This window comes from Nesoenas mayeri (genome assembly GCF_963082525.1).
Source record: "Nesoenas mayeri genome assembly, chromosome: 18".
Classification (NCBI taxonomy): Eukaryota; Metazoa; Chordata; class Aves; order Columbiformes; family Columbidae; genus Nesoenas; species Nesoenas mayeri.
In genome coordinates this window covers 2396865-2423337 of record NC_137566.1, presented here as the reverse complement: position 1 = coordinate 2423337, position 26473 = coordinate 2396865, and the positions used below count along the sequence as shown (strand labels likewise).

Sequence of the window (26473 nt, the reverse complement as noted above, 5' to 3'; positions counted from 1 at the left end):
TCCAGCTGCCCGGGAGCCTCGGAAGAGTGGTCTTGGTGTGCAGGGGTGGAAGGTTAATGCTGTGCGTTACTCGGTGTCACAGAGTCGCTCTGCTGGCGCTGCGGTGGCAGCCGGGGTGTTGCAGCCCCGGGTGGTTCCGTCCCGCGGCTGGAGCTGCAGGTGAGACGTTGTTGGCAGTTCCTGCCTCTCTGGGAACAGCACGTCCTGCTCCCAGCGCTGCTGCCGGGGTCACAGCTCGCTCGGAAACGCAGAAGGGGTTTTCCTTCCCTGAATCACGTCAGCCAGCCAAGAACTTTGGTGATGTAAAGGTTTCCACAGTTGCTTTCCCAGACGAGCACAGCTGCGCTGGGAAAAAGAACCTTACGGTGGAGCGAGTGAAGTGGCGCCAGCATGGATGTGCGGTGGTGCCAGTCCCAGGGGAGCTGCGTTGTGCTCATCCCAGTGCCAACACGTGCGCAGGGACTCAAGTCATCCCGAGCGCCCTCAGGTGCTGGTCCCAGCTCTGCGGGAGCATCTCACCTCGAAGGGCATCGGCGCAGCCATTGGTCCCGTGCCAAGGTCTCAGGGCCTCCCTGGGCTTGGCTCAGCCCATGGTGCTGCCCTGGGCCCCGCTGAGCTTCCCCCGTTTGCTTCCTTGTTGTGCTGCTCCGCTCCTGCGCTATCCCCGCAGCTGGGGCTACTGGGACAGACCCTTTGGCTGCGCCGTCAGGGGCAGCACCGAACCGGCTCTGATGGGAAGGATTTCCCCAGCAGCAGATGAATTCCCCGTGTGATAAGAACAAGCCCTCCCCTGCCTGCTCGTGGGGCAGCTGTAAAGCCCCAAAGCCCCCGCGCTGCCTTATCATGATCGGGCTGGGGACCCTGAGTGACAAAACTGGCCACTGTGACCTTTCGCAGAGTGAATTCCCCTGCAAAAAGCACCTCCTGCTGACCTCACTGCTGCGGGACCAGCGGCTGCCATTCCCCCAGCGTCACTGTTTCTCATCGCACCGAAGCCTGCCAGCACCACCTGTCGTGCCCAGCGCCCCGGCCCGCGCTGTCCCTGCGGCGGGGCAGCCATGGCACTCTGTGCACAGGTGAGCAGCACCGGCCACACCGTACGGCCAGAGCCTCTCAGAAACATTCCTGGGTGCCCAGACCGGCTCTGGGCGGGGATGGGGGCGGTCGTGGCGGGAAGGTGGGTGTCCCTGGAGGTTGGGACCCCGGGTGCGGGTCAGTGTGCCCCCGTGCCGAGCACGGCTGTCCCTCGGGTACCCCCTGGCCGGCACACGGTGTGGGTGGATGGGTCCGGGGAGGGGTGGGACAGGGGACGGTGGGGGGAGCAGCGACGGAGGACAGGGGTCCTGGGAGTGACACGGGGGCGGTGACACTGCGGGGGTGGCGGGGCGTGCTGGGGGTGGTAGCGGGGGTGACGTCAGAGCTGCTGGCTCCGCCCCCGGCGCTCCGGTGATGGCCCCGCGCGAGCGGGCCCGGCGCCGGGGCGTCGCTACACGTGTCCGGTGGGCGGGGCCTGGGGCGGCTTCCGGTGCGAAGCGGACGGAGGCGGCCGGTGAGTGCGCACCCCGGTACCGGCCGGTGCGGGACGGGCGAGGGGCGGCGGGGCTGGGGGCCGCGGCCGGGCCGGCGGGCGGACAGGCAGGAGGCGGAGAACGGGCGGCCGGGCCCTGCCCCGTGCGGCGGCGCCCCGGGCCTCGCTCCGCCTTCAGCTCGGCCCGGCCCCTCCTGGCGGCGGGCAGGCCGGGGCGCACCGGGCGGTGGTGGCAGCCGGGGACGGTGCGGGCTGCGCGGGTGCGGGCTGCCCGAGCCCCGGGAGAGCCGGCCCGGCTCCTCGGCCTGTCCCGAGTGGGCGGCTGTTGCCGGCGGTGCCCGGTTCTCCCGTGTGATCCCGGGGCGGTGCGTGTGTCCGGGACCGTGAGAACAGCCCGGCGAGGACAGGCGGTCGCTATGTGTTGAAGACCCGGTTTAGTACCCGCAGCACCGGAATGACGCCGCCCGGCCCGGTCGCATGGCGGAGCTGCCCCCCCCGCTCCGGCCCCTGTCCCGGGGTCTCCGGAGCAGCCGCCCCGGTGCGGACACCCCCGGTGCCGGCGGTTCCGTGGGCGGGCCGGTTCTTCCCCTCCTCGCTGGTTTGCTTGTGCCCCCCACACCTGCGTTCTCCAGCCCTCGGGAAGCGGCCGGCCGGTCCGGGCTCTGGGCTGGATTCCTGGGCTTTTGGACAACTGAAAGCAAGCGGTGGGAGGCTGTGAACACCTCCCAGTGCCTGCGGGTTTGTGGAGGTGATTGATTTATGTTACTGATCAGCTGTAGGACGGTTTTTGATCTCTCTGCAGCCTGAGGGAGTTGGGATGTTCAGCCAGAAGACTCCAGGGAGACCTCAGTGTGGCCTTTCCGTACTTAAAAACACGGGGACAGACTTTTGAGCAGGGCCTGTTGCGATAGGACAAGGGGTGATGGTTTAAACTGAAGGAGGGAGATTCAGGCTGGACATGAGGAAGGAATTGTTGTCCCTGAGGGTGGTGAGAGCCTGGCCCAGGTTGGCCAGAGAGGTGGTGGCTGAACCATCCCTGGAGACATCCCAGGCCAGGCTGGACGGGGCTCTGAGCACCCTGAGCTGGTGCAGATGTCCCTGCTCATGGCAGGGGGGGCACTGGGGAGCTGGGGAGGTCCTTCAACACAAACTGTTCTGTGGTTCTTGTTTTGAGTCAGAAACCTTGGTTTCTCTGCTCAGGCTGCATTTCAGGTAGCTTGGATGGGGATTTTAGTGAGGTCTGTTCACATGGTCTCTTTGTTCTGGATTTAATTCCAAAATAAACTGTTAAGTTTTTCTCTGTATTTTTAGCTAGGTGGAGGCGGGCTTGTGCCTGACATCGGTGTGTTTACCTGTGTTGTTGGGTTTTGGGTGCCAGTGTATGTGTGAGTATATGTGAAAAATGACCACCATCCAGTTATACTGAAACAGGGAACGTATTTTTATTTTCAGGCTCTGGAGATCCAGCCAGGATTGTTTGTTCACATGGCAGCAGCAAACTCCACTCCACCTGGCTCTTTGGATCTAAACCAGCCTGGATTTGCAAAGGAGATCCTGGGAACTAAACTGGAGGTCAAATATCTCTGCTCTGATTGCAAGAATATATTGAGGAGGCCGTTTCAAGCTCAGTGTGGACATCGTTACTGTTCCTATTGCCTGAAGAAAATTATAAGGTAACTTTTGTGCCTTCAGTCTAAAGACAAAATGCTTGAAGAGGCATTTTCAAGCGAAAAAGTAAAATCTGATTTCCATTACCTGTGTCAGACCATCTTTAAGGGAACGCGTCATCTCTGACTTGCTTTTATTTTTGTGGAGTTGCTTTGGTGTTCCCTTTTCCAGAATCTCCCGCATTGTTTTTGCCATTCATCACTGAAGGGACTTGCTCCTAAAAATCATCCTGTGCTTGTTGTGCCAAAATGTGAGAAATTTAAGTACACGTTGGCTTGCAGGAAAGTTTCCTGGTGTTCTGTCTCCTGCCTTTACGTGAGGGCAGTTGAATAAAGTGGGTAATCGGGAGAAGAAAATATATTAGAATCAGAAATGGGCATAAAAAACACATATGAGCAAAGGCTCAATGTGGTGTTTTGAAAATAAGAAAGTGCTTTCATTTTATAAAGTTACCAGAAATTGCTTTATCATTAAATCATAAATCGGTCTCTTTTTGCTGTGTGTGATGATTGTTTTTCTGTCTGCCAGTGCTGGACCTCAGAAGTGTGCCAGCTGCATTCAGGAGGGAATATACGAAGAAGGAATTTCTATTTTGGAAACAAGCTCGGTAAGTAGAAATGCATTTTAAAAAATAAAGGTCACTGATACCATTAATACCACTTGCACTTCTTTTTGTTGTTTTAAACGCGAGTTCTGAGAATCCCTTGTTCCTAGGAAACGTTTTCTTCAGTAGTGAGAGTTATGATTAATGTGCTGGACTCCCCAGCTCCTAAAATCCAGGTCACGTTGATGTAGCAGTGTCCTAATTAAACACTGTAACAACCATTTGTTTGCCATTGGCAACCTCTGAGGATGTGATGTGGTGACTTGGAGGAGCCTTAATAAAGCATTAAGAGACTGGACTAAAACTGCAACCCCTCAGTAATTTTTGTGGTTTACTTGTTTTTTCCGTTTCAGGCTTTCCCAGACAACGCAGCCCGTCGGGAGGTGGAAAGTCTGCCCGCTGTCTGCATTAACAGCGGCTGCACGTGGAAGGGGACGATTAAAGAATACGAGGTAAAGACCGAAGCGAGGCCTTCGCGGCTGCATCCTTTCCTTCCCTCTGTGATGGGGAAGGCTCCCATGGGTGTGCTTGTCCGCTGGCACCGGCAGTGGTGGCCTGAGCGTTCGCCTCCCTGGATGTCAGTGGCAGCTGGAGAGGTTTCTTGGCTGCGGTGGGTTTGTGTGCCCTGCTGAGGGCACAGGCTGGACCGAAACCATTTCAGATTTGCACGTGATCGCGGGCACCAGGCGTGGTGGGAACCACTCACTCGATCTCCACCTCCTTTCTGCTATAAAAGGCAAGTGAACTGTCAAGAGATGTGAACCTAAAACTTGGGGAAAGCGGCCTGGCCATGATCCTGTTTCCAGCCAGCACCCCCATAGCCACCATGGCAGTGGGCAGTGGCCACATGAGCCTGCTGCACAGTTTGGCTTTTCCACTCCTGCTCTTCTTGAGCAGCCCCCCAGCTTTCTAACGCAGGCTTTCCTCAGGAGTGGGGCCTTTGGTCCCCAGCCTGCGCACAGGTAGCGCTCCTCAGAGCCGTGTTCTTGCTGAGGGTGGCAGGGCCACGTGCTGCCCCGTGCTTTCCAACCCCTCAGCTCCGCTGTGGTGATCTGCATCGTTAAAGTGCGTTGACAGTTAGTGGTGAAGGTACATTCACTGGGAAGCTTCGGTGCTCCCGAAGGACAGTTTCCTCATCCCTTTTGGAGCGGAAGAACCGACGCATGGAGGGCCTGAGATAAGAGGAGTAAATTCTGTTTCTGTCTCGCACTTGCCCTAGGTAAAGACACTGTGGGCCATGAAGTGGCCGAGACGTGTGTCAGGAAAGGTTTAAGCTTGGCTTATCTAGGCTGATGTTTGGGTTCTCTGCCATGCTGCTGCAAGGCGGCAGAAAGAAACAACAGCTGTGGATCGTGCCTGAGTTTTCTGCCGAGCTTGCTGAGCCTGTTCTACACAAAGATGCTTCTGCGCCGCTGCTTCCCTGTCCTGCTCTCTAGAACCTTCCGCTGCTTTGTGCTAAGAGTTCCGTCCAAAAGATGAGGGGAAATATGGTACTAACCGGTTCTCCTGCCATGAAAACCTCACTCACAAGTGGCTCACAGTGTGACTGAAAACCTGTCCGGTTAAAAGCAGCAGCGCAGCAATGAGAGTTTGGGAGTTCCATTTCGGAGTAGGGTGTGTTTTACTGCGGTTCCAGGCTCAAGCTGTGCTGCTGGTGTCTGCAGATTGCATGACCCATGCTGTAATTTCTGCTGCTGACCAGTGACTCAAAGTCACTGCAGCGTTGAAAATGGTGATTGTAGTAAGTGAGCTTGTCTCTGTTAGACCAAACCAAATTATATTTGTCAGCAGCTTCCAGTGCTCTTGATTGTGCTGGGGCTGGTGAGCTCTTGTGAACTTATTCTCCCGGGTTTAAAAACAAATCTTAAAGAGTTCCTGCAGAGCTCAGCAAAAAGTCACCAGCTGCCCCAGGTCCTCCCTGTGTGGTCCCACAAGTGTCCGAACGCGCTGGAGTCCGGCCAGGACTTGCCCTTGGAGTTGGAAAGGGCAATGGGGTGAGCGTGTCTCCTTGGGGGCTGCGCTGTGTGCGATGCTCCGGGATGTCTGAACTGATAAGGCTGTGCCTCTCATTTTATGCTCCACCTAATCTTCCGAAGCTCCTGGTGGATGTTTCGCTAAAACACAGTGTGTTTCCTAGAGCTGTGCTCTGTGCTTGTGCTGCAGCCCTGATCTCGGTTTTGGTTGCTCTGGGGCGATGAAAGGGGAGCAGGATTCAGTCTCGGGTTGAGTTTGCCCCCCTGGCTGCCTTGGGTGCAGTTCAGCCTGGTGGGCTCCGGATATTCTGTGCCCTTTCAGGAAGAGCTGATCCTTTCCTGGGAACTGGTGGGAATAGGCAAGACCTGGCCGTGGCTCCTGCCCCGCGCGGCAGCTTTTCCTCGGGCTGATGGAAGGAGGCATCAAACACCCGTGGTAGCCCAGGGGCTCTGGTGGTACCCTGGACTAGCGCTAAACCCAGGCCCAGCCTGGTTAGTTGGGAGCGCAGAGCAGAGCTCACCTCGCGCAGCGCGGGCGCGTCTGCAGCCAGCAACGTGTGTAACGTCCCGCGGCGGCTCCCACTGCGGAAAGTCCCTCGCTGCGCTATTTCCGACAGGACGTGGAAAGTCCCTAAGGGTGAATTCATTGTTTGCTAATTTAAAAATCGTGTGCTCGTACTGAGAGAGGCTTACTCGGCTGCTATGGCTGCTATCCGCTTACAAATCAAAGGATACCGTCACTTCTGGTTTGCTGATCTTACCAGGGCATGAACAGGGAAAGGAATGTGCTACAGCTGAAGCTGTAGCTCTTCAACTTCAAAAAAAAATCAATAGAACCGATTTCAGTTTTACTTTCTGTTCAGACAGACCAAGTTTCAGGTCTACAGGGACGTATAAAACAGAGAGTGCAATCTGCTTGGACGTGACTTGCACCTCTGCTTAAAGCTGTTTGAAGCATGTGAAATATTTCGGTGCTTAGCACGTGTCTAGGTTTATAAATGCATTTTTCAGACTGTAAATATTGTAAACACTCAGTGGCATTTGGATAAAGCAGCTTGCGGTGGGCCTGCAGGGTTTTTCCTTTTAATCAGTAACCTCTTTCCATGTGTAAGTTTCCCAATGAGTCTGCCTCGAACTCACATAGAGAAGAGCAGGCTGTGGGCAGGGGCCTTTAGATTGAGGTGGAAAGTCCGAGGAGGGCTGCAGAAACTAAAGTTAGCGCCTTAAAGCTAAAGGAAAGACCGAGAAGGTGCGTCCTGTGATATCCAGGTGGAGGAGGTTTGTGGTTCCTCAGCACTGGAGCATTTATTTTCTTGCCTTGCAGTACCTCCAATTGCCTACGTCTCTCTTCTGTTTCACAGTTCTGTAACTTGTTTGTGTGTTTCTCCTCGCCAGCTCCTTTGCCCCCCGCAGGAAGGGGCCGCAGAGAGGTGTTCACACGGTCAGCCCTGGCTTCTCCGTTTGTTACCCACACAGAGGCTTTCACTGCCCTGCTCATCTCGGGAGACACAGAATTACTTGAAACATAAGGAAATGTAACCAAATTTTGAAAGGAGAACTGAGTTTTAAGCTTAATCCTGACACCGGTATTTAAACGAAGTTGGGAGGGGGTGTTTCTAGGCAAACAGATGAGCTGAGCCGGCGCGGTCGGGTGGCTGTCGGCTGCAGTGACGACCTCTCCTCATCCACGCTGCAGGGAATGTGTTTGCCCTGTAGTCAGTTGGCTTTGAAGCATTCACTTGAATTGAAGCCTGGGAGGCTGTGGAAAGTGCAAACTTCAGCACTTAAGTGATATTATTTCAAAGTATGTGGTGTTGGGGAGAGTTTCTGTGTCCCCTTCTCTGCTGCGTGGCTTCCTGGGGCCAGGCCCAAGTAACCGGGCAGTCCCTTCTTGCCCAGTGCTCCCACTGGGAGGTGCTGGGCAGCCCCGCTGCGCCTCGTGTAGACAAAACTGTCCTTGGTTGTGATTTTCAGCTTAGGCTGAAAACTGCAGCTTCAGGCTTTTGCACGTGGGTTAGAACAGAGCTGCTGGTCTTGAAACCAACTTGCCCTTCTTCTCGTTGCCTCCCAAATGTACTTCTGAGGGTTTTATAGCCACGTTGCCTGCGTGGGATACCACATTTTGAGCGCTGTGGCAGGGCAGCCAGCCTTCTCTTTAAAAGCAGGTTCAGCATGTGTTGTCTTTTTCTGAAGGTTTTGGCTCAGGTTACGGTGTGGTGTTGAAGTGCAGCTTGAAGCCGCCTCTGGCCTGATCAGCAGTTTCCCCTGGGACCAAACTACTGTCCCGTGGGAGGATCCCTGACTTACATCTGGAGGTGACCAAAAGGGCCTCCCTTTGGAGGAAGGGATCTGTCACACCTTCACTTTCCAGAGCTGGGGTCCCCACACAAACCCTGGCCTCCCTTACAGTCCCCGGAGTAGAGCTTGTGCATCTGGCTCCCAAACCGGAGCAGGTCCCCGTCTGAGCCCATGCTGGGAGGTGAAGCCCCGGGAGGAGCGTGTATGTGGGGGCCTTGGAAAGCCCCGGCTGCAGAGCGTCTGCTCTCAGCTGCTACAAACGCCTTCTGTGGCGACCCTCCTCATGCAGAGTTTTGGCATCCATCCCTTGGGAAGCAGAAAGCTGCAAGGCCTGAGCTTTGAAGCCGAGTGCTGTGTGTCCTGTCTAAGCCGCCGTGGTGAAACCCGCAGCGTGAGCACGGATTTGGGGTGATGGGGGCAGCACTTCACACCCAGGGAGACGTTCCTGGGGCTGCAGGTGTCTGGCTGGAGCCAAAGCCACCATCACACACGCCCCTGGGCACCTCCAGCGTTTGGGACGGGCCAGAGGAATCGGGTTTGAAATGGCACCACTCACTGCAGGCTCCGCTTCTCCAGCGCGTGAAAGACACCTGTCCCAGGTGCAATATTTGTCTCATGTCCCCTTTTCTGGAGATGCTTCAGCCTTGTGCTGTGACAGCCGCTCTATTCCCAGCCCGCACCTCGCTGGCTGTGGGGCAGAGGAGCCAGCCTTGTCCCTGCTCCTCTCTGCAGCTCCAGAGTGTGGCAGCTCCCCCGTCAGGCAGAGCACCCGGAGCCTTCATCCCCAGGCTGTCCCTCATCATCTCTGTGACTCGGGTGAAGCCCCACGTGCTGGTGGAAGGGGGTGTTGTCCTGTCCCCTCCCTGGGAAGGTTGTCCCGGGGCCTGGCTGGCGTGGGCCGCGCTCTCTGCGCTGCGGCAGCTCCTGCGCCGTTGTCAGCGGTCGCTGTCAGAAGTAGCTCCTGGAGGGGGATGTTACGGATGCTCCGGCGCCTGGCGTGGTTAGTGCGATTGGTGCTCACTCCCCGATGACAGGTTGTTCTCAAGAAGTGACCTCGTTAGATGTAAACAGCACATCTTGGGCATTTTTCAGGGAACCATAACTGTTAATTGCAGCCTAGAAGACCTGCGGAGTTATCTCTGATCGGGCGATCGCTTTGAACCTCCCTCACATGTCAACCAGCTGTTCGCAGGCACTCTGTGCAGTCCTACGCGGTAACTTTTCATTTCCTTGGCAAGCGGCTTTAGTGTTTCTGTTTTGCGCTGCAGCTGTGTCTGAGGAACACAGGGGGCTCCGCTGGCCGTGGCGCCAGCTCAGGTTTAGACTCAGGCTTATCTAAACTGCCCTGGGGGTCTGGCCCCATTCTGTTTCAGACTGGAGTCTCCCTAGGAATATTATTCCTCTGGCATGATGGAGGGGTTTGGAAGCAGCATCCTGGAGCGTCCCACCACCTCAGGCTCCTGTACTTCAAAGCAAACGAGGAAAGGCAGAGTCTGGTTTAGGAAATGTTAGGAAACCCCCTGCTGCTTTCAAAATGTTTCTTGTGCCTTCAGCCTTCTTCAAAACCAACTCTCGCTTCCACATCTGTCTTCAATACAAGAAATGTTGCCTTGAAGTTTCTCTACCGTAAACCCCAAATCAAATGTCTGTCTAATCGGCCCTAAAAGGCGGTGAACAAAACCACAGAGAGCTGAAAGCAAAGTTGATCTGCTGGTTCTGGAAGGAGGCGTGAGCGAGGCCCCTGGGACCCCTGACATCTCATCCGCCAGTTGTGTCCTCAGCTCAGATGGGCGCCACGGCCTCGGGCACCATCGCTGCCATACGCGTGCCCACTAGAGCTACACGCACTTACCGATGGGAAGTTAATCTTTGGTTTTGACATTGTCTTGAAGCTTTGGTTGTTGGTGATGCCAAGTGGACTAGCTCGGGTGTCTGTCAGCAGCGTGTCCTGGCAACGGGAGCAGTGTGTGTGGGAAAGCTCTTGCTCCCAGTTGGCACTGCGGGGTGCAGACTGGTTCCTGCTTCCAGCCTGGGTTACTGGGCTCCATGCAGCAGCACAAGGACCAGGTGTGTGTTCGCAGCCCACTCCAGCTGAACCCCCCCAGGTCCCTCAGCTGCTCCCATCACACTTGTGCTCCAGCTCCTCACCAACTCTGTTCCCTCCTCTCAACCTGCTCCAGCACCTCAAGGTCTTTCCTGTAGTGAGGGGCCAAAACTGAGCTCAGGATTTGAGGTTTGGCCTCCCCAGAGCCCAGCACAGGGGAACAGTCCTGCTGGCCACCCCAGTGCTGGTACCAGCCAGGTTGCTGATGGCCTCCTGGCCACCTGGGCACATGGTGGCTCATGTTCAGCCGCTGTCACCAACACCCCCAGGTCCTTTTCCAGCTGTTCTTCCCCAGCGTGCAGCGTTCAGGGGGTTGTTGTGACCCAAGTGCAGGACCCGGCACTTGGCCTCTGGCAGCAGCTGGTTCCACGGTGCATTTCTCAGCTGCCTTGTCCCTGAGCTGGAGCGTTGTGTCACGCTGCTGGATTTCCCAACATGGCTGCAAGACCTCTATTAAAAACTGACTCGTGCAGGTGTGGCAGGTCCTGAGCCGGGAAGCGGGGGCACCTCCTGCTCTGCAGCCACTATAGTGATAGTGATTTTCAGCAGTAGCCTCTTCTGGAGTTCAAGTCAAGTTTGGCAAAGCAGGAATCAGATTAAACTGCAGTTTTCCCTTTTGTCTTACGTATGCAAGCACAGCAGAGCAGCTCATCCTGGCATTCCTTAGGAAATTATCGTTGTGTCCTCCACAGATAGATCAGCTGCTCTTACCAAATCCCACTTTTCCCTGCGCTTTGCTGCGCAGCGGTGCTGAAACGTGCTGCCCGTGCTGCCGCGGAGCTCCGAGAGGGGAGCTGCCGTTCCCACTGCTTGAGTTGGTGTGAGGGGATATCCCCGAGGGCGCCCCCAGATGAACCTCAACTGCAAATCCTACAAATCATGTTTCTCCTTCCCTGATACCGAGGTAGGGGAGTCACAGCGTGTCCCAGGCAGCTCCCTTGGCCGCTGGCCTGCAGGAATGGGGGCTCAGCATGGCCAGGGCTGGGGGACCAAGCAGCCTCAGTGGGGACACCCGAGCTCGTGGGCTGCCCCGGTCCTTCTGCAGGCAGCGGTGGTGTCTGATTTTCTAGTCTCCTGGGCGGGCTCCCAGAGAACCTCCTGTTCTGATAGCACCGTGGGACGTCCAGGCTGCCACCGCATTGTCTCGCTGTTTATTTTTAGGGAGCGAATTGATGTGCGGATCGATCGGCGGGTTTGGGTTTGATGGAGAGGGCAGAGCGAGGTGTTGCTGCGCGGGCTCTTAACTGTGCCCGGTTTGATTTCCTCCTCGTGCTGTTGGGTGCAGGGTCCGTGGGTTGGTCTGTGCCTCAGTGTGCTGCTGGTGTGTGCAAAGTCAGCGCTGAGGTACCTGGAGGGCAGTCCTGAAGGGTCTGAGCCAGACCTTTGTGCTCCAGCTCCACTTAACCGTCCCATTGCCACCGCCTCTCTCCGACCTCCATCTGCCTTGGTTTCCATGCCAAGTTCACTCTGGGAGGGGACTCTGCTCTCACCTCCCCTGTTCACAGCGATGACTTTCCAAACTGCCAAAAACCTTCACAGCGAATGCCAGAATCTCAGAGACGCTCGTCCTTGCTGCAGAAGAAGATGCGTGGGTTTGGGACAGGTGTAAACAGGAAGATTGCCCCATTCCCGGGGGAGTGGAGCGGGCAGGTCAGGCTGGAATGCCAGCCTCGGGTGGGTGGATTTCTGCCGGTGGTGATACCGTCCGTGGGTGCTGAGACACCCGCGTGGAGGGCGACGGAACAGGGGATTCCAGAAGAGCCTGAAACCGCTTCTACACGAACTAGATGGCTGGAGCCGCGCTGGTTAAAGCTCACACTTCTGCGCATCTTGATTTCTATATGGACTGGTCGTGCTCGCAGCTCGGCTGTGCGGGGCTGGTTGCCCTTCTGGTGGTGCAAGGGGGGTGTAAGCGTAAGCTTTAAATACTCCCTTTTTAAATAGTTGTCTCTGCAGGGAAGTTTCCTTCCTTCAGCCAGACCCTCTGCTGGTTTTGTTCATGGGGAAGATGCTCCTTGGTGCGCCTAGAGCAGGGCTGTCAAAACTCATTTTCAGTGGGGGACGCATTGGCCCCCGCGAGGCCGATGCGTCCCCCACTGAAAATGAGTTTGAGAGCCCTGGGCTAGAACATGAGAGCAATAGGGGATAGAAGAAAGGATTGAGCTGCTCTGAGCAAGTGGGATGAAGGGCGCTCTGCCTCCTCCTCCTCCTCTGCCCCGTCACCCTGCAGGGACAGTGCCCTGAGGCTTTTGGGTCTCATTGCTCATGTAAAGTATAAAAAGGAGAGAGTAACTCCGAAACCAAAGCTGAGCCGCTAATAGGTTTCGCTTTCTAGTTTCTGATGTGGTGACTGTTTAAATTGTGCATGTTTCCCCGCGCCCGCCATTGTTTTAATGAGGAATAAACATGATCAAGTTTTTGAGGCACCTGGTTTCACGCGACTGCGTTATAAATGCTTCTGGTTTTTATCAGGATGCTTCAGTGTGCTTATCTTTTAACCTGAGTTTTGAAGGTGTTCAAGGTGTTTGCAATGCCTTGTTTCGGCTGGTTGATGTGTAAAGGGAAGGTTTAAGCAATGTGGAAATGACACAGAAAGCAGAGGCGTGTTCTAGCATTCCCAATTTAGCTGTATTGCTGGCCCCAGTATCTGCTGAGGACAGAGTATCACATTGCCCTGAGCGTTTCTTAGCTCCTCCGGCCGCCGAACAGCGTGAGCTCTTGCTGCAGGGCTGTGTAGCGCCTATTAAATGAAACAGTTAAAACTATTCTTCTTTCTGGTTGAAAAATGGTTTTCTGGTTCAAACGTGAAGATACGATCAGGCAGCTCAGCCCAGCGTGTGGGGAGGAGGCTGCGGGTTCGTGCTTCAGCGACTGATAACCATTACAGTGGAAAAATCGTACCGATTATCTCGCTGCGATCGTGGCTTACTTGACTCAGCCTGCGCAAACGTGTGTTTTCCTGGCACAGCCGTACATGGAGCTTCCTGTTGATCATCTCGCCCATCAAAGCAGTAATTTGGTTTTGTCAAGAATTATAGCAGCTTTTATGTTGATGCTGAGGCTACTTAGGCACCCAAAATTCTGGTAGCCTGGAGATGACACGTATGAGTCAGCACGCAGAATTATCAGCGTGACCAAGATTGGAGTCTAGGTTGGTAGAATACCACACTCTTCAGTAATATAGTGTAGAACTGCCCCTGTTGAGTTGTACTCATCGTCTAACCTCATCACAGCTTTTATTTAGAGGACCAAATGTTCTCCTGTCGGTTGTTTTACAGGCTCACGATGAAGTCTGCCCTGAATTTCCACTGATGTGCGAAGGCTGCGGGAAGAAGGTTCCAAGGGAGAAGGTATCGAGTGTGACCTGCGTGCCACCACATTGGCCTTTGGGGTCCGATGGGCCAACACCACGTCCTCGGGGCGAGGGGGACAATCGGGACCATTAGGAAGTGGAGTGGGGAGAACAGTTAAGCAGCAGCTGTCAGTACTGGGGTGACCATTCCACAAGGGCCAACGCGCTGGCAGGCGCGAGTGATCGGACTCAGCGGCACGGGTGGGCTTTGGGGGCAGAGCTGCTGTGGGAAATGCACACTCCTGGGTTCACAGGGTCCTTGCGTCCTGTGTAATGCAGTTATATCAACCACAACCGCGCTTACAGAAAGGGAGCCCATCTCCAGCTAAATTAATTCTAATTAATGATGCAATGGAATCTATGTCTCTAGGGCTCTAGTTTTGGGAAACATCTTAAAATCACATTAATCTCAAAACATCTTGCCTGCTATGGGCGAATGTTCTTAGCAGCGCTGTCGCCCTTGAAGCAGGGCAAGGGGGACAGAAATGTCAAAACAATGAGCAAAACATTCTTCAGACTAGGCAGCATAGAATCATAGAATGTCCTGAGCTGGAAGGACCCACCACAGGTCATCGGTTCCAACTGCTGTCCCTGCACAGGACACCCCACAGGTGACCCCGTGTGTCTGAGGACGGTGTCCAGTCTCTTGTTGAACACTGTCAGGCTGGGGCTGTGACACCTCCCTGGGGAGCCTGTTCCATGCTTTGCGCTGGGCTCTTGGGCCACGGCTCTGCCTGTGTGCAGCCTGGAGCTGGAGCCCAGCAGAGACCAGGCTCATAGCTTCCCATAGGTGATCTATCCTGTGTTTAAATATTTACTCCCTCTTTTATCACTCTCCAAACTTTAGTTGATCATCTGCGGCCGTTGCAACTCTGAGCAGCCTGACTCATCCAGCAAGCCAGATGGACCTAGGAGCTTTTTTAAAAAGTGGTTTAAAACCAGTTTTAATCGACATTTGTTGTAGCAGATGCGGGCACTAAATGTGGAATATGGTTGTTGTTCAGAGCAGTTGATATCTGATGATGGGAGGTACATCACTATCAAGATGATGATGTGCCAGTGCTTGTTAGCATTAATCATGCACTGTGTGGGAACCCAAACGAGTCATCCTGGCAGCTGGGGGGGTTGGTGCAATTCTCTGCAGAAGTGTCCAGCATCGGCCTCGGCTCTTGGCGGGAGCAGCCGAGGTGCGTGTGGCGGGGACGCTGCACTGGCTGGCGCGGCTGGCCCTGCGGCAATTGCCGAAAATGCTCAGGCAGGACCACCAGGGAGCTTTTCCTTCTTAGATTTATAATGCTTAGCTGGAAATACCAATACCGCGCTGTGTCAGGTCCCAGCGAGGGTTACCTGAAGTGCACAGAATTAAACATCTGGCAGGTCATGGGGTTGTTCCTCGCGCCTCCCCTTCCTCTGCCCTCAGTGCAGCTGGTTCCTCATGTACCTGTGCTGGTTGCTTTTTCCTTCTCGCATGTGCAGGTGAGAGGTGAGACCTCCCAGCTGTCAGGAGACAGAGAGATAAAACTTGCAGGTGTCAGTGCTAAAGTGAAAGTCACACCTAACAGAATCACAGAATCACAGAATGGACTGGGTTGGAAAAGCCCTCAGAGATCATCCAGTCCAACTCTTGGTCCAGCTCCAGCCCATTCACTAGATCATGGCACTAAGTGCCATGTCCAATCTCAGTTTAAAAACCTCCAGGGCCGGCGAGTCCAGCACCTCCCTGGGCAGCCATTCCAATGCCTGACCACTCTCTCTGCACAGAATTGCTTTCTCATCTCCAGCCTCAGTTTCTCCTGGCAAAGTTGAAGCCCATGGCCCCTTGTCCTATTGCTGATGCCTGGGAGAAGAGCCCAATCCCCACCTGGCTAGAACTGCCCTTCAGGTAGTTCTAGAGAGTACTGAGCTCAGCTCTGAGCCTCCTCTTCTCCAGACTAAACAAGCCCAGCTCCCTCAGCCTCTCCCCATGGGTCTTGTGTTCAAGTCCCTTCACCAGTCGTGTTGCTCTTCTCTGGACCCGCTCCAGCACTTCAATCTCTTTCCTGAGCTGAGGGGCCCAGAACTGAACACAATACGATAGGCAGTGTCCAGGTTTAACCACACGCTTTGGCAGCTGGTGATCAGCGAGGGCGCTCCTGAGATCGTCTTCAGCTCCCTAGATGTCAGCAAGGTGGAAGGGGAGCTACCGGGGACACATCAGATCTAACATTGCCTTCCTTCCTTTCTAGTTTCGGGACCATGTGAAGACTTGTGGCAGATCTAAAGTGCCTTGTAGATTTGAGGTTGTCGGATGTGCCGAGGTGGTGAGTGCTCATCTGTTGATGTTTATCTTGGGACTTGTTCTCAGTTCTGGGGTTAGAGTTCACCTGCAAGCTGCTGTTGCCCAAAGCGTTACAGATGTTTGCATTCAGACGTTTGAGCAAAGTGGTGTTTCAAACCCTTTGCAAATGGAGCCGAACATCATCTGCTGTCCAGAGTTTGGGTATCCAGAGAATGAACGTAATGTGGAAGGGAATATAATGTGGAAGGAAATGTAATGTGGAAGGAAACGTAATGTGGAAGGGAGCCTCCTCTCGAGGAACACTCTGAGTGCCCTGAGACTGGTGGTTAAGCTGCTTTCAGCTGTAAGCACAGAGCTGGGCGGCTGGTGTCTTCCCGTCCTCTTAGGGCTTGGGCCAGGCCTTATTTTTAGTTTTCCCAGCTCCTACCGTCGATGTTTGTATAAATCCCTCCATGGGGGGTTACGGGAGGATTTGTCCTTTGGTGCTGTTAAGTACATCTGACAGAGCCCTTTTGGGAAGTGCTGGAGACAGGGATGAACAGTCTGTATCATTGTATGGGATTCGCAAAATTACTGAAACAAAACAGCACCTCCCCCCAAAAAAAAAACCCAACCAATGGGGTTTTAACTCTCTTTGTTTTTTCCCCTTTATAATTTAAAGCTGGTGTTGTGGCCTCAAGAGGAGGAATTTGTTCTGTGGATGGTGACGGCATATATTGAGCTTGCTGAACGTGGGATGTATTTCTCTTCACCCAGGTGGAAAATGAAAAGCTACCAGAACACGAAAGCAAGTGCTTGGCGGAGCATCTGTACATGCTGCTGAGTTTTGTGCTCAGCCTCAAGGCTGGTTCTGGAGACCTAAAGCCCCTCCCTGCCCTTTCCTCATCACAAACCAGCTCCCCGTTACTGGCAGCAAACTCTCTGTGCTCGGAGTCTGAGCTCTCCAGGTCCCTGGAGCTCTTGGGGCGGTGCGAGGCCCTCGAGAGGAAGACGGTGACCTTCGAGAACATCGTCTGCGTGCTCAATCGGGAGGTGGAAAGAGTGTCCCTGACAGCCGAAGCCTACAGTCGGCAACATCGGCTGGACCAGGAGAAAATCGAAACACTCAGTAACAAGGTGTGTAACCACTGGCTTGGGCTTTCCAGCACTATGAGCAGAGACTTGGAATATTGAGTATTGTCGAGGGTTTTGATTGCGGGGTGACAATAAAACCCTGTCAGGTGTATTGTTAGTCCCCTCTCCCCCTTCCCACTCAGCACAGGCGATTAGGAGGAACAGAAGGACAGAGAGAAGAGAGTTGGAAACATTAAAAATGTTTTACTAATGCCACTAATAAGAATAGAGAAAATAATACCAAATATACAAAACCAATCTGGAAAGTCCCAGCAACTGCAGAGCCGGCAGCCGAAGTCCTGGACTGGACTCTGCAGCCAACCGGAGCTGGATTCAGTCTGCACTGGCCTCAGTTCGCAGGGACGACTCGCAAGGTCCTCTCCTAATGTCGCCATAAGGAAAAGGGACGAGATCCTCGCGATCTCCCACTGTTATAGGAAGTATCAGGTGAATGGGATGTTATACTCCGTTGGTCAGTTTCTGGTCCCCTGTTTCTCGTTGCCCCTCTGGCAAGATGTGAATCTGTCCTTATCAATAACCTCACATTCCATTGCTGTGTTCACCAAAACATGCATCTGGTTCTCCAGGAAAATGCAGCTCATATGAAGCTTTAGCTGACAGGCACTTTCACTAAAAGAGAAACTTGTTTTTAACAAAACCAGGAAAAGTGTCCTTTCCATGTTATCAGCTGGCAAAGCTTCACTGCCTAGCTGTGCGCAGCCCTCTAAAGCATCCTGGAAAATACAATCATTAAAGTGACCTGCACAAAGTGTTCAGATCTCTGTTAGTGATCAACTTATGCAGACACCTGGGTATTGTTCCTGGCCGAAGTTTTGACAGCACCCAGTGTTTCACTGGATCACTCTGATCCCGCGGGGCTGCTCGCCTTCTAGACCTTTCCAAAAGAGCGTGGTCGTTGATGCTGTGCCCAGTGTTGTGCCAGCGCATCCGCGGTGTCATTTGGCTTGACACATGGTGGGGTGTTGAACTCATTTTCACTGGGGGCCGCATCAGCCCGGCAGTTGTAACCACGGTTGTAACCTGGGGCCTGGGGGTCCTGGGGACAGCACGGTGACCATGAGCCAGCACTGGGCCCTTGTGGCCAGGAAGCCAATGGGACCTGGGGTGGGTTAGAAGGGGGTGGTCAGTAGGTCAGAGAGGTTCTCCTGCCCCTCTGCTCTGCCCTGGGGAGACCACACCTGGAATCTTGTGTCCAGTTGTGGCCCCTCAGTTCCAGCAGGACAGGGAACTGCTAGAGAGGGTCCAGCGCAGCCACCAAGATGCTGCAGGGAGTGGAGCATCTCCCGTGTGAGGAAAGGCTGAGGGAGCTGGGGCTCTGGAGCTGGACAAGAGGACACTGAGGGGGGACTCGTTCCTGGGGATCAATATGGAAAGGGGCAGTGTCAGGAGGATGGAGCCAGGCTCTTCTGGTGACACCAGTGACAGGACAAGGGGCAATGGGTGCAAACTGGAACACAGGAGGTTCCACTTAAATTTGAGAAGAAACTTGTTCCCGGTGAGGGTGTCAGAGCCTGGCCCAGGCTGCCCAGGGGGTTGTGGAGTCTCCTTCTGTGCAGACATTCCAACCCGCCTGGACACCTTCCTGTGTAACCTCATCTGGGTGTTCCTGCTCCATGGGGGGATTGCACTGGATGAGCTTTCCAGGGCCCTCCAACCTCTGACACTCTGGGATTCTGTGATCTTCTCCAGAAGGACAGGGTTCAAATAGAAGCTGTAGTGAATTGCTGTACGATGCTCCGTTTCTCCCTCCCGTGACCTCTGGAGAATGTCTCTCGCTAACGAGTTGTCCTGCAGGGACTCTGGTGTCTCCTTGGGGCTCACAACAGTGCGTGTTTCTAACCAGGCTGCACCGTGTGTCCCACTGAGCAGGTCCGGCAGCTGGAACGGAGCATCGGCCTCAAAGATCTGGCCATGGCCGAGATGGAGGAGAAGATCCGCAACATGGAAGCGTCCACCTACGACGGTGTTTTCATCTGGAAGATAACGGAGTTTGCCAGGAAGCGTCAGGAGGCAATAACAGGCCGCTCTCCTGCCATCTTCTCTCCAGGTTATTATCCACAAACTTGCAAAATTGCAAAAGCCTTTTGTGTCTCAGCTGGGTGGGGGATGTGCGGTGGTACCTTTAGCAGGGGAGGTGCTGGTTGTTCAGATGTCCCTGTTCTGTCCTCCTTTCCCGTGGAGCCTGCAACAGTTTTTGTCCCATCAGGCTAAATGAAACTGTTCTGCTGACAGAGGTGCTTTTTAGATTGCAGAAGACCTTTCTAATTGTTCATAATGGAGAATGCAACCATCTTAGCTCTGGAATAGCCCTGCATAGAAGTAAAATACTCAAAGACCATAAAACCAGCAATAAAATAGTTAAGGAAAGGAGGAAATATATATTAGAGCCCCAGAAATATATTTTAGTGCCTAAGCCATGACGGTGCAAGAGGCAACGTCTAAATAAAGCCCAAACCGCACCTAGGGAAGTGCTCGAGTATCTGTTAGAGGAAGGGGCTCTCCTTGCAGAGCTGCCGCAGCCAGCACCGCTCTTCCTCTTCTGCAAGAAGCAAACCTTGGGCAGTGAGCAGTAGGTTGTGATCGGGCTTGTTTGCTTATGAGGGCGCTTCCCAGGCTCGCGGCTCTGAGGTGAAACCATCTCTTCGGTGTCCTGGCTCGGCGGGGAGCTCGGCTTGCCACGGCGCGGCTGGGCAGCGGCGTGCAGACCTGGAGCTGCCTGCAGACCTGGAGCCCGTACCCAGCGCCCGCTTCCCGGCGCTGTGGAGACCCAGATCCTGGCCAGGCCGCCAGATAAAAGCAATTGAATTTCTCAAACTGTTTTTCAATCTGTTTGCTGGATGAGGCTGTTCAGAGTCCGTTTTCTGCTGAAAAACTGGAAGAAAAAACTATTCCCTTTCTTGAGGGGAACCGAACTGCTACCGAAGCCGTGCGCATGCAATTAGCATCGCCTTCTAAAAGTCATCAGCAGCCCTGGAAGAACCCCGCGGGAAGGGCAGTGTTTCCTTTTCCCAAGGCGAACAAATCTGCTTCAAATCTGGTTTGTTTGGCCTAGAGAAAGGAACCTTGACCCTTGTGTCCTGTTGTCTCCGTTCCCAGCGTGGGCTGTGCCCCCCGGCTCCTCGCTGCGGGGAAACTGCGCTGGGGCTGCCAGCCGCTGTTTTGTGCTGCTGGTTGGTGTCTGCAATGTGCTAACGAAGGTCTGTGCTGCAGGGACTGGAAGGGCCTCTGCCCGACGCGGGGCTGCGCTGGAGCAGGCGGCACTTCTTCATTCTTATCTCACAAGTGCAAAGTACAAGGCCTGGTTTCCTACAGTAGTTGATTGTGTCATTTAGGCGAGAGATCCTCATTCCTGGGGCTGCTTTAAGAGAAGATTAGTCCTGAGAAACAAATGTTTCTTGTGGAGGTGTTGTTTTTTTTAATATTAGAAAGTGAAGCCAATAGACTAGTGCTGTTTGGTCTGGGAGGAGAGAGGTCTGGGTTGAGAATAGCATGTAAAAGGGAAATGGGTATAATCGGTTTGTATTTAAATGTAAAGATGAGGAAATATCCAATGAAATCAGTGTTCAGGAGAAGGAAGTAGAGTTACCACTCACTCGCGTTGTGAGGACACAATGTGCCACAGGATTTTGCAAAGGGCAAAATCATAAGAGTTCAGAAAGGTTCATCAGGGACACGATCCAGGACAGCCCCAAGTGCAGCTCCTGCTGGAGGCCGCGGATGCGGGGCAGCCTGCCGGGCTCTCGCTTTGCGTCCCGTGTGCTTCACGGTCGCTGGGCCGGTGGGGGCAGGACGGGCGCTGGGCTCCCTGTGCCCCGTGGCAGCGCACGGTGCCTGCGGCTGCTGCTCTGCCTGCTGCTGAGCGCGCCGAGTCCCGCGGGAAAACACGTCTCTGCTCTGCCGCCCTGTGCCCGCGGCGGCCGGAGCTGCCGCTCGGAGCCCCGTGCTGCCGCGACAGGTCCCTTCAGAGACATGTCTCGGTGGCACTGCTTGGGTCTGGAATCACAACACGGCATTCCCAGAACTGCTGGACGTGAGAGACCCGGAGCCCGGCTGTGCCGAGCTGCTGGATCCCGATGGAGACCGGAGTCTCTGGCTTGAGGCTGTGCCCCGTCAGAGCCAGCGGGTTCCAGTGGGTGCTCTGCCCTTAGACAGGCTCTTTTTGGGGTGGCTTTGTTGGTGCTTGCCAGCGGCACTGCCGGGATGTGCAGCACAGCTGGTGTTGGACACGGTGGGACGCGGCTCCGGGCAGAGCTGCAGCTCCGGGCTCTGCGCTGGGAAAGCCGGGGGACCGGCCTGTCCTGCTCTGTCCCGGCGCCCAGCGAGAGCAGGGGCTGGTAACGGCCCAAGCCGGTGCTGTCGCTGGCGTCTGGCTGGTGTTGGGACCTGCTGGCTTCCCAGCCCAGCTCCGTGGTGCAGGTGTTCTTGGACCCAGACCTGCCTACCTGGCTTCTTCCAGGATCCAGACTTTAGACTCCTCAGCGTTCAGAGGAACCCGTTGGTGCCAGGCTTTGCCAGGGTTGACACTCACTGTTTATTTTGCAACTCTTTGGTAGCTTTCTACACGAGCAAGTACGGCTACAAGATGTGTCTGCGCGTTTACCTGAACGGGGACGGCACTGGGCGGGGGACCCACCTGTCCCTGTTCTTTGTGGTGATGAAAGGACCCAACGATGCCCTTCTGCGGTGGCCCTTCAACCAGAAGGTAGGTTTGGGACAAAGCCCGCTGTGCCCAGCAGTGTGCCCCTCTGGTTTCGCACCCACTGGAGCTTCTAGATGCCATCAATCTGCCCACTTAGCAGGCGGAAGAAGGAAGGACTTTGATGTGTCAGCCGCCCTGGGGATTCCCCAGCCGTGTCCCCAGTGTGTGACAGCGGGGGGACAGCAGAGGCTGCGGCAGGAGAGCAGCAGCGTGTTGGGGAAGTGAGCGGAGCCTCTGCCTGATTTCGGGGCGAGGGAAGGTTGTCATGGCCTCCGCACTGGGGGTGCAGCTGCTCCTCACTCGCTCTCAGAAGCTCAGGCTGCAGTTTCGAGATGTTGCGGGTTTATGAAACGCTCCGGGGCTGAGTGGGCAAAGCGCTAGTGCAGGGAGAGGCGCTACCTTATTTCACAGCGGGACAGTAGCTGCGCCTTAGTGACACAGCTGTGTGGGGTGTTGGTGCGGGGTCGAACACCTCGCCGGCCGGCTGTTGGTTTTCCGTCGGTCTGACACCCTGTGCTGCCACACAGAAGCTTCCCCTGCCAGGGCAGCGTGTGGGAAGCTCCATGCAGAATGTCACCGAGGTGCCATCCTCTGCTGACCCGGCTTGGAGGCATTGCTCAGATTTGCAGGAGTGTGTGTGGCTGCAGCTGCACCGGTACCTGCATGTGTCACAGGCTTCAAGCCAGCGGGTCACCGGCTGCATTTCCACCTGCTTTTTATCCAGCTGCTCCAGTACATTTTCATGTTTGCCCACAGGTAACCCTGATGCTCCTGGATCAGAACAACCGCGAGCACATCATCGATGCCTTCCGGCCCGATGTGACATCCTCCTCCTTCCAGCGCCCCGTCACAGAAATGAACATTGCCAGCGGCTGCCCGCTGTTCTGCCCCGTCTCCGTGATGGAAGCCAAGAACTCCTACGTGCGTGATGACGCCATCTTTATTAAAGCCATCGTGGATCTCACGGGCCTCTAACCCTGCTCGCCTCCAGGAGCAGCGAACGCGGAGCCAGCGCCGAGCGGGACATCCCCTCTTGTGCTGCACTTCAGGCAGGTCTCGGAGCGAGGAGGGGGCAAAAAGCAGAAGGGGAAAAGCCCTTCCCAAAAAGGGACCTTCGCTCTGAGTGGAAACGAGGTGTCTGATGGGAACCCTCTTCCCTGGTGTCAGAGACCTTCCCTGAGAAGAGGTTTGGGTGGACGTTCACAGTCTGCGGGGAGCAAGATCTGCAGGGACTTGGGTGTCTGAACTGCTGCTGTCTGGGCCGCCAGTGGAAACCAGATCAGCTCTCGCTCTACCAGTTTAGTGCACGTCCTCAGTGCTCTGTAGTAAAACAAGGGTTTGGTCTGTCCCAGCGCCACCTCGTGTGGACACCTGGCTCAGCTGGCAGGATTTTCCTCAGAGATCTCCGTGTTCGGGAAGCTGTGTGTGCCACAGGGCTGCTGTCGCTGGCTGGCCAGTGCCTTGGTGGATGGGAAGGGCGCGTGGCAGACACGGTGCTGGTGGTTTGTTGTTGATTCAATGGCATCGGTGTCTGCAGAGGGTGCTGAGCTGTGTGGCAGGTGGGCGGTGCTGCTGTCCCTGCAGAGCGCCCGGCCTGTGCGGGACAGGGGGCGGCACAGGGCTCGGCGGGGACTTCAGCCCCTGAGCCCGGGGAGCCCCCGGCGGGTCTAATCCAGGTGCTGCCGTTCTCCGCCTGCCAGTGCCCGAGGCGCCGCGGGCAGGACGGGGGCGGTGCGGGAAGCTGCCGGTGCTCTCACACAGATGCTCCTGAGCTGGCGTTCAGCCCCGTCTGGGGCGGCTGCGGCAGTGCAGGCACACGGGCCTTCCCGGGCCCTCCCGGCCACCGAACACGTGCACAGCGCTGCTGCGGCGCCCGCCTGCACGGGCCCTCTCGCCTGCGGCTGTGGCACCGAGGGACGCAGCACCAGCCCCTGCTGCTGGCGGGCCGTGCTGCCCCCGAGCTGCCCCCCAGCGGCAGCCTCCCCGTCCTCCCTGGGCTCAGGAGCAGCCGGTTCCCCGCCGTGGCAAACGGGGTGCTCGCTCTGCTCAGGCACAGGGGTAGGACCTGGGGTGGCTGGAGAAGTCCCTGAGCGAAGCTTGCTGTCCCTTCTGTCCCTGGGCTGCTGCCACTGCTCCGTTTGGGGTAGCAAGTGTTCAGCAGCCATGAGGTCTCTGTGGAGAGGAAACTGCTGCCCTGTCCCTGTGTCATGGGCGGCTGGTCCCTCGGGAGTTGTTTCATTGTGGCTGGATGGGCGGTTTGCCGGGCTGGTCTCTCCAGGCTTTGCCGCCTTCTCTGCCTGCGCCTCCCTCGCCCGTGTCAGCACCGCCCGTGCCAGCACCGCCCGTGCCACGGGGAGGTTTTGTTGGTCACAGGAGCCGGTTGCTGCCCCACCTTGCACTAACAGTCCAGGGCCCAGTCCAGCTGTGGGAGAATGGGCAGCGAGGCTGGAGCGCAGTCACCTTCCTCCTGGCCAGGGGTCACCTTCCTCGTGCTCCTGGCTGCCATGGGTCACCCTCAGCCGGGAGCAGCTGTCGCTGGGCCTGGGAGAGCAAGGCCTGAGCGCCCTTTGTGCCGGCAGCTCCCAGCCCCAGCCGCTGGACACAGAGCCCGTCTGCTCCTGCTCTGCTCCGGCACGGCTGCGTGGCCACCGTGGTGGGGACAGGGACACCGTCAGTGGAGATGAGCTGGTGCTCGGGGAGCCCTCCCGAGTCTGGCTGTCCTGATCCCTGGCGGTGACGCTGTCCTGACCGCTGACTCCTGCGTGGTTCTGGTGTCCCCGCTGCTGCCAGGGGAGCCCAGGGGAGCCTGATGTCCTTCAGGCTGGCGGGCAGCTGAGCTGGACCCTGACCCGAGGGACCCTCCTGCCCCCGAGCGTGCTGTGCTGGCCAGGGGCTCTCCCTGCCTGTGGATGGGTCCCTTCCAAGTCTCTGTGTGGGTCCTGTGGTACCTGTTGTGTGCAGAGGCCATGGCTGGGGGCAGATAGAGGCCGGGGGCTGTGCCAGTGGAGCTGGGGGTGGCTATGGAGGTGGCTGAGATGGGGGTACCAGTTGGGCTGGGAAACCTCTTGGCACATGTGCTGCAAACGCAAAGGTGAGGGCTGCAGTGCGGGCAGGGCCTGCCCGGTTCTCAGCGGGGCAGCGGGTGCGTGTGTGCCCGGAGCAGTCCCAGCAGGGGATGGGGCCAGCGCGGTGCCCTCGGGCCTTACGAGGAAACAAAAAGCCTGAGCAGCAGCTCTGTGGGGCCAGGCCTGGGAGGCTCCCGGGGATGGGAGAGCCCTGGAAAGGGGCAGGAAAATCAGCTCTGCTCGTGTAACAGCTGGGAATTCAGCCTGTGGGAGGGAGGGGAAGCTCGGTCAGAGCTGCTGTGAATGTCTTTGCTCTCGGGGTGCTGGACACTGCAGCCGGGCCCACTCCTGCGGAGACACGGGCTCAGCTGGGGGTCTGGGTGGCTTTTGGGGGTGGGTGCGGGTCCTCCTGCCCCAGCAGGTGCCTTGAAGGTTGCAGGGGGAAGAGTCTGCGCTGTGAGCAGAGATTGGGCGCCCCTTCCAGCCTGCGGGGGGACACGGGGGCACAGGGCAGTGCTGGCGCAGCGAGCCGGCCCTGGGACAGGACCTGGTGCCGTGGTGTTTCTGTTCCCGCACCACATCGCTGAGGCAGATCTGGTGCTGCCAGTGTCGCCTCATCCTTGTTTCATTTTCTAGCAGCTCGGAGTGCGCAGCGTTGGTTGCAGCAGCTCCTGGGGGGACGGTGCATCCCTGGGCGCGGCGCTGCCAGCCTGGCTGGCACACGGGCATGGGGCACAGGCCAGCACTGGGTTTCTGGTTTCCCCTTTGCCGTCCCCATCAGAGAACACCTGGCTCAGCCCGGCACTGGCAGGTACCTTTTGTCTTTTTTTTTGTACCTTCAGGTCAAACCCCACTAATAAAAGCGGGAAGAGCATTATTGTGGTATGATCCATGGGGTGCTGGGGTGCAGTGGGGCAGGAGCACCCGGGTGAGGGTTTTGTTCTGTGCTGGGAGCTTCACCCCGCTGCTGCCTCCCTGGGGCTCCACAATGGGGCTGTGGGAGCGGGGTGAGGCGGGACATGACAGAGCCGCTCAGAGGTGACCCAGCCCCAGCCCGGCTGCTGGGAACAGGCACAGTGGCACTCGGCCAGTGTCACCGGCAGCAGCAGAGGGGACAAATTCACACCAATGCTCCTGTTCCTGGGTGAGTGGATAGTAAAGCAGCTGCTGAACTTCTCCAGGATGAGCTGGTTCTTCTCAGCTCTTACTGGGAGACAAGTGCCTGTGCTGCTCCCAGGAGCCCCAGTTCTGCCCCTAAATCCGTGCTGGGAGCAGCAGTGCAGCTGCCTCAGTGAGACATCTGAGGGTACCCGAGCGGCTTGTGTCCCTCCCCGGAGCAGCCAGACCCGCAGCTGCTGTGTGATGCACCCAGGTGGTGAAAGGCTCTATGGCAGGGCTGTCAGACTCCTTTTCACTGAGGGCCCCATCGTTGCCTCCGAAGGGCTGAATGCAATTTTTAAGACTGTATAAATGTAACTACTCCTACATTTATATGGTCCTAAAATTACATTCAGCCTGATGAAGGCAACCACAAGGCTGATGTGGCACCTGGTGGAAGTGAGTGTGACAGCCCTGCTCTGAGGGGACACAAGTTGCAGCCCGTGGTGCTGCACAGGAATCCTCCGCCCCCCCGGGCCGGCTGCAGCGCCCGATCCCCGCTCGCCCGGGCAGCGTCTGTGAGTGCTCGAAAAAGCTGGAAACCATGGAGCCCGAGCGCCCCAGGCCCCGCATGGCAGCGCTCAGCCCTGGCCGAGAAGAGGCTGCCAGAGC

The 26473-nt window shown here is 56.3% G+C and overlaps 1 protein-coding gene across 2 annotated transcripts in view; it reads left to right on the top strand.

The window, feature by feature from the left end:
* Positions 1-1490: 1490 nt before the first annotated feature.
* Positions 1491-26473, top strand: part of TRAF2 (TNF receptor associated factor 2) — a 26551-nt gene continuing 1568 nt past the window's right edge. The window contains exons 1-10 of one of the 2 annotated variants that reach the window (XR_013922997.1): positions 1491-1549; positions 2981-3201; positions 3725-3803; positions 4154-4252; positions 13454-13525; positions 15753-15827; positions 16562-16921; positions 18809-18986; positions 21493-21641; positions 22395-25514. Coding sequence is in view for 1 of the 2 variants with exons in the window: in XM_080355781.1 (XP_080211907.1) it covers positions 3014-3201; positions 3725-3803; positions 4154-4252; positions 13454-13525; positions 15753-15827; positions 16562-16921; positions 18809-18986; positions 21493-21641; positions 22395-22613 (1419 nt within the window). In the remaining variant the exon portion in view is untranslated. Of the gene's footprint in view, positions 1550-2980; positions 3202-3724; positions 3804-4153; positions 4253-13453; positions 13526-15752; positions 15828-16561; positions 16922-18808; positions 18987-21492; positions 21642-22394; positions 25564-26473 lie in introns of those variants that run through there. The other variant, XM_080355781.1, reaches the window with a different exon arrangement.